Below are 7,416 nucleotides of genomic sequence, written 5' to 3' on the forward strand. Positions count from 1 at the left end.
GCTGATGCTTATAACCTGAAACTTGCAGTTGCTTTCTTCTTTCTTCTTAGCTGCACGAGTGAAGTAAACGCAGATATAAAGATTATGATCTTACGGTATCCAATAAAAAAATGGGCTTTTCACTCTACATGATTTAAAAACATTTTATTCAACAGTGCACAATATGAAATGTAGAACACTCATTCAGTTTGATTTATACAATATTAGTACTTCATAAAATATTTCTTAATTAAAGTGCATTATCAGGTTATAGTTTTTGGAAAGATCAAGGCATTCTCTAAACACATGAGCAGACCAAAATGATAATATTTAGTTTGTAATACTTATTTCTTGTTTTGTGCTATAAAACTCATGAACCCTGGTTGCTCTCAGTGCAGCTTCCTGTCTGTACATAATTTAATCAGTCACTCTGACTGAGTTGATACATTTTGGGTGTTGATAGCTTATTATTATTATTTTTTTAGGTAAGGGCGTCTTCTTTAAAGTCACATTCAGGCCCACGGTTTATTGATCCTGCAGGTCATTGGTACTGCAGGTAGCTCTTGATCCTGTTGGGGAGGGGGAGGTGGGAAAGAAGGTGCAGTCTGTCCCGACCAACACAGTTTCTGATGCACTGACGACACAACTGGCTCAGGAGTCGGGGTGTAGCTGTGAAGAAAAGAGCATCTAAATTTAACGTAGAAACAATGAGAATTTCATTAAAAGTAACAAAGATGAAAAAACAATAAGAAATATTAGATCTGAAGCTGAGTGAGACAACAGGGGAGAGACCACTGAAAGGAAACATTTTACCTTCATAAAGAAGCAGAAAGCCCTCTGTTAGACTGCTGGGCGGAGCCACATCCACTGGCCTCTGGAACTCTGTGTTTCTGGCGTTAATGTCAGCACCGAAATCCAGCAGCAGCTTTACGACAGCTGTGCAATCTTTTTCTGCTGCAGCGTGTAAGGGTGAATCCAGGAATCGGCCTTTTTGTACATTTGCACCTGCAAACAATGCGGTTTGATAATCCATTCTAAAACGTTTAAAGCCTTTGACATATTATCTCATAATTAAATATAAACTTTTCTCCTTATAGTGTGACTTATATTTATATTTACAGATAACTTTTATTTAAATGTGTCTAATTAAATCGTCCATTTACCTTGGAATTGAATCAGCTTCTTACCGTTAATCAAAGGTAATACGTTTGAAACTCGGAGCAGAGTGCTCAGATTTATAGATGCACTTCAATCATCTCCTTTCAGCACGTTCTGCTTGCATTGTATATTTGTTTACTTAGAAAATGTCAATCAAAAGTTAGCAAAATATGTTTCTCGTCTATTCAGTTTCTTGTCTGATTACAGTTTAGTATAGTTTCCATATGTTTTTTTCAGGGGCTTTTAAAACTTCTTAACCAAACTTCTTTGTTTATTGTGAATGGCCTGAACTTTGTTAAGTCCCTATAGACCTTTTACAGTCATTCACCCAGCACACACTGATAATGGTGAGCTACTGTACACTGTAGGCACAGCTGGCCTGGGGGCATGGACAGAGGCGAGGCTGCCTTGCACCAGTGCCCCCAAGCCCTCTGACCACCACTAGGAGACAAGGCTGGTGAATTGTCTTGCCCAAGGACTGAGAAGAACCAGCAGCTCAATGGTTACAGGACGACTTCCCAAACCACTCTTCCACAGCCACTCATGGTTTCGTCCATGTTTGCCGTTACCTTTTTTTCCTTTCTGAAAGTAATTGTGCTTTCATTTACAACTGATCAACTTTATCACAGCTAAATGATCATAGAATATGCAAAATTTGCATTTATTTCTGCAATTTTGTTTTACTTATTTTAATTTGTTTCGTTAATTTACAATTAAAACCAAAAAAATTATTAAAAAACAAAGTATATCACAAAAGATGGGAAAAAATATACTATCTGCCCCTTGTTTAAAAAATATCTTAAATCAACAACTTGAATTTGACCAATCTCCAAATTTGTAAAAAAAAATAGATCAACAACATCGGGATTCCTTGATATGATATATATCCACCAAACATCATACTTTCCTAATAAATTTAACTTAGTAATCATTTTAAACACATTTATTGTTCTGGAAGTTTTTATGTTGGTATAAAGAAATCTATTCCCTGAATTACAGTGTGGCGCTCCTTCAAATAAAAATCCTCATTCCTTTAAGGCAGTAGTGACCGGCTCTCTCTTAACAAATTTTAATTGAATATTTGAAGGTAATATTTTTATGAGCTTTATACATGACTTGTAAAATAACCAATCAAATCCTAACATTTTAATAATTTCAACTTCAACYATTTGTTGGGTGACCATAGAAAATTTTACTAACAATTCTTGTAGCTCTTTTTGTAAAATAAAAATAGGATTTGTCATTGTTTTTCCTCTAACTTCAATACAATAAATTAAATGCAGAACAATCCTTRCATTATTTATCATTTAATAGCTATTTTATTTTATTCAGCAATGCACTCAGTTTTGCTATTTTATTTTTAAATCATTGACATGATATTTCCGTGTCAGCTTTCCATCAATGTTGACACCCTTAAAATTGYATTTCACTGACTCTTCAACTTTCAGTATCATCAATAATGAATAGGACACCAATAGGTTTCTTTCTGTTACCAAATTTGTTTGTTTTAAGCAAATTCATAAAAAAAAACCTAATAAGTTGAAACCAAGTTTGTGCCTTCATAAATTCTGTTTGCCAAGCACAGAACCCTGGGGGGTTTTGCTAATGTTGAGCTTGTATTTTGAGCATTTATAACTGTGCATGTGATATGCTTAAYCTTTAAGGAACAATAGGCCTTTAATGCTTTGCATAGATGTTCTTATTTGTTCATGTTTCTATAGGGCCCATGACAGTCTGTATGAAGATACACTGCGAGCTCACCTTCCCTCAGGAGCTTCCTGGCGCACTCCAGCTCTTGGCAGACACAGGCAGTGTAGAGTGCTGTGCCCAGGTGAGGAATGTCTGTGTCCACATCGGCCCCCCAAGTTACCAGAGCCTCAACACAACCATAATGACCTGGAAGTAATGGGGCATGGAGACAGTAATCAGCACGTGACAGTGTGAGATAATTCTTCAAGCTGTCCGTTCAGGTCATGCTAAGATTTATTTTTAAAGACGTTGTTCGCGGTTTGTTAAGAAGGGCACTGCAGCAAAGCAAAAGCCACAAACCCAGGTCCAAAGACAGGATGGAATGTCAGTTATAATGAGGAAAATTATTGATTAGGGAAAAAAAWATATTGAAAACCATCACCAGAAAGAGGCTGACCCCAAAGCTTTTTATTGGTAAAATACTATATCCCTATTTCTGACCTTCTAACAGTGTTTGACCCTCTAACATTAGCCGAAGACTCACCCTGAATGAAAACCACTTTGTCACATTTTACCTTTGCTGGTCGCCTCGTGTATCGGTGAAGGTTGGTGCACAAGGCTCTGGGGTTTTGCTCCATTTTCCAAAAGAATTTCAGTGCATGCCACGCTGCCCACTGTACACGCGTTGAACAGAGGGGTGACTCCATCAATTGTCGAAGCGTTGACCTGTGAAAACACTTTTGTCTTTATTGTTATTTTTAGCCCTTGTTTAGCTGTGCAAGTTGACTAATAGGAAGAGCCAGAAGCAACAACCAAAGGGGGCCGATAATTTAACGGCTCTGCAGTTGTGTGTAGATGGAGAGTACCACGGTGCTCATTTGTTCGAGTTTCCCATCCATGGAAATTACATTTGACCTCTGCTGAGTGGCAACATTACAGAGTCTTCAGGCCACTTTGGTCTTACATTTGCTCCTGCGTCGATGAGCGCTCTGGCACAGGCAACATGGTCTCCAAGACAGGCCTCGTGAAGGGGTGTCACATGGTCTATGGTGAGAACGTTCACATTGTGACCCTGGAAACAAAACCCAGTAGCTGTAGCCATTTAATGGGAAAAAGACATAATAAATAGCATCGAACAACAGATAACCTCTGTCACTCTCTGCTGGTTAAATAAGCAGGAGTTAACGGAACATTACCAAAACCTATCTTCTCCGACAAAACAGCACAAAACAAACACGTCGCTCTCAGTTAAGATTGAAAGTAATGAGCAAACTAGACAGCAAAGTCACATTACAATATAAGACGTTAATAAGCCTGCTAATTAAAGTGAAGATCAAACAGAAAGCTGGTGAAGAGCTAAATAATTCACCATGTGAAATGTTGTAATGTCACTGCTTTGTCATAGATTTGCCTGACTTAAACAAGGCATCATGGGCTTTGCAGCACAGTCCTCCATCTGCGAGCAGCGTAAGAGCAGGGTGGAGGCTGCAGTTTTTTACCACATTCCCTGACAACTCTTTGAGAGTTTCATTATTTTGTGCGTGATATCATTTAGCTCTAAAACACGCGATTATCATGCAACACATTCTCACTCCCTACTCGTCATTTGACGTTTTACCAGGGTACCCCGGGAGTCACACTGCTCCGCATATATGGGCGCCCCTTTCGTCATTATTTGACGTCGTTTTGCTGTCATTGAATGTTATATACAGAAAATAATTAAGCTATTTTAATGGATTTTTATGCATTATTACATTATAGGCAGCCTATGTGTTACCTCTACATGARAAGCTTTTTCGCAGATATGGAGTTCACAGTTGTATATGGTGCAGTCTATTTGTGAACTGTTTCTTATTCCAACCTATTGTTTTGATAGCTTACGAAATCAATTCATTTATATCTCCAGTCAGGAAGGTCATAGCTGCACAAAATTTGAACGCCAGGCGTTTAGTGTGATGACTAACAATTCGGCTTGGTCAGATTAGCCCAAAAGCTCCTCTAAGATCTCAAAATTTGAATAATAGAATTATTATTAGTCATCTGATTGGTGTGAAATTTTAATCATTTCCTCCTCATGCGGGATGTTATTTTTCCTGAAAATGTCACATTTTTTAGTGCAGTGTTGTTGTTTTTTTTTTAATAGATTTTGATAACAGTCAACCACCTTCGCCAAGGTGCAGCGGATTACCCAGGTGGTCACAGTCGCTGCTACCCCAGCCACAAATTTCTGATCGTGGTTGCTCTCGCATTTCTAGGTTGCTCTACCATCTGGGGGCACGCAGTTCTGATCATGAGGGTGCTTGTGCAAACGCTGCCATGAAACAGTCAGTAGTTTTCTGGAATGAGCCGCTTGTGCTCTGTTTCAAACTTTACCCTTCTTTTTTGTGTGGTCAATTTGCCCAAATTTTATATATCAGTGAACCTGGGGTAAACACCTTCAAACTGCAACATGTGATGCCGTTCAGGGTAACTTTTGTTTGATTTCATGGTTTGCAACGAGTACCTTTAAAATATTTGTCTTAGACACTGAAATTTATGTTGCCAGATGGTTCTCATTACACACTGCCTGTAATGAATAAAAGAGGTGAAAGATAAGCTTTGTATGCTTTGGTGTACTCGTGCCCCTCCTGTGATTACACAAATAAAAAAAGGACAAAATTTGAGATAATTTGTGATAATAATCTCCTTTTATGAAATTAAAAAAAGACCTGAAGTGAACTGTAATCCCTGACTCTTCAATCCCCAAATCTTTTGATCAGTCAGGGGATCTGCAAAGGTACTGAGCACAATTTAACGGGACAAGAGGTGCTAACAAAAGCCTCCGTGTGTGCAGATAAGGAGAAGGGATTGTGTTCTGTTCACCTGTAAAATGAGGGTCCTCAGGGCCAGGAGGCGGCCCTGGCTGGCAGCGTCGTGAAGGGGCGAGCGGTCTGCCCAGGATCCTGTGACGAGAATATCAATTCAGTACCAGATTCTACTTGAATTTATTACCGTTTAACCCAATTCTGGTGTTCGGAACAGAGACGGCAAACTTCATTTTTAAAACCTAATAAAAGCTGTGGTTTTTGCAGGTATAGCAAACAGTGCTGTGCACTTTTTGATGCCTTGGCTGATTAYATCACAAGCTGATAAAAATAAAACAAGCGAGGTCGTAGCTGTTTATTCTAACAAAAAAAAAGCTGCCCACCTCGGCCTATCARACACACCTGAATCAATGTCCAGAATAACAGCTGATGCATTCCATACGTTCTCATCATCATTATCGTCCTTCTCCATGTTACTAATAAATTATAGATAATCATCAGCCAAAATTATTTGAAAAGCCACACTCTTTCATCCATACAGCCTACTTTTTTTTTCTTCCTAGACTGGCATTTATTTGAAACGTAAAGAAGCAAATAAGACATCAAACAGATTCCTCCTAACAAGGCAAGCCATATCTACAGGACCGTGACTAATATCCTGAGTCGAGTTAATTAGTATTCCCTTTGAATGATAGCTACAGATTATGTTGTTGTCGTGTCTGTCTTTGCCCCCAGAACGCGTCTTCGTCGGAGCGCTTGTCCCCGAGAAAGTGGAGTGTTGTTTTGGTTGCTGTGAGAGTGTGACAGGGTGCACCCGCATAGCTGGGAATGGAAACTAGGGCAGGATGGTGGGGGTGGGATGAGAAGGATATCATGACTGTGTTCTATTATTACATTAGAGAGAAAGAACTGCTGGGGCCGACGGTGACTTCATTTAAAACCACTTTCRGGGTTTAAAAGAGGGCCATTAGGCATGAAACAAGAAGGAAAGTGGACTCGCTTTCATGTTTGCATTAGTGAATAAATTAATGAAGACAATGACTACATTAGAGATTTAGCATTAGYATGAACACTATATTTAAATAAATGTTTACCATGTTTACATCTGRCTTCACAGAGCTGAGGTCAAGTGTCACTATGTATGTTCACATTCCTCTGCTTCATTTTGACCGTTATTATTTAACAACATATAAATGGGAAAAAAAAGACTTAAATCATTTTCTCCTACTTACTGTGTTGTTGACCATAATCGTAGAACTCTGCTGATATTCTGGCAGCTTCTTTACGGTTTCCCCGGACTATATAGAAGTATGTTAGCAAGTTGAGAGAGATCTTAACGAAGAGCTTGAAGCAGAACAGAGCCAAGATGCTGAGATAAACATTGGACAACTGGACCGCAAAAGGCTTGTTGGTGAGTTCTGCTGTTGGTTCTGACATTTCCTCTGGCACGCTTCAAAAGAGCTCTGGTTATGATGAAGGCTGGATCAGATGACAGTTCAAAAAGCACAAGAGTAGCCTGCTTTTGCTTCCACTGCACTCGCTGGTTGGCTGGTCCTGACAAAATGCAGGCTGGAAAAAAAGAAGTTCTGCAGCTGCCACCGTGCCTGGGAGTAGATATTGTTGTTATTGTGCTCCGCATGTGGGTGTGGGTGGCCCGAAGTTATTTCAATGTCAAACTTAGGGTATTTACTGTACCTGCTTGAGCACTCATAAACAAAACAACCTGACTCATAAAAGCACAACATTCTGAATAAAAAAGAAATAAAATCTTAGCCATTTTGTTTGT

At 39.1% G+C, this 7,416-nt stretch overlaps 1 protein-coding gene and 1 long non-coding RNA gene across 2 annotated transcripts in view; one reads left to right on the plus strand and one right to left on the minus strand.

The window, feature by feature from the left end:
• Positions 1 to 2,942, plus strand: part of LOC106513249 (uncharacterized) — a 70,693-nt gene extending 67,751 nt beyond the window's left edge. Inside the window, exon 3 of the long non-coding RNA XR_001309762.1 lies at positions 2,859 to 2,942. This is a non-coding gene — a long non-coding RNA (uncharacterized LOC106513249). The remainder of the gene's footprint in view (positions 1 to 2,858) is intronic.
• On the minus strand, positions 148 to 7,226 carry asb5a (ankyrin repeat and SOCS box containing 5a). Its single transcript, XM_014001972.1, has 7 exons — positions 6,863 to 7,226; positions 5,689 to 5,768; positions 3,791 to 3,898; positions 3,402 to 3,552; positions 2,899 to 3,033; positions 793 to 984; positions 148 to 648 (listed from the first exon to the last, which is right to left on the minus strand). Exons 1-7 carry the CDS (start codon positions 7,065 to 7,067, stop codon positions 521 to 523), a joined length of 999 nt encoding a protein of 332 aa, XP_013857426.1. The 5' UTR covers positions 7,068 to 7,226; the 3' UTR covers positions 148 to 520.
• Between the last annotated feature and the right edge of the window lie 190 nt (positions 7,227 to 7,416).

The sequence above is a fragment of the Austrofundulus limnaeus genome, unplaced genomic scaffold, assembly GCF_001266775.1.
Source record: "Austrofundulus limnaeus strain Quisiro unplaced genomic scaffold, Austrofundulus_limnaeus-1.0 Scaffold11, whole genome shotgun sequence".
Taxonomy (NCBI): domain Eukaryota; kingdom Metazoa; phylum Chordata; class Actinopteri; order Cyprinodontiformes; family Rivulidae; genus Austrofundulus; species Austrofundulus limnaeus.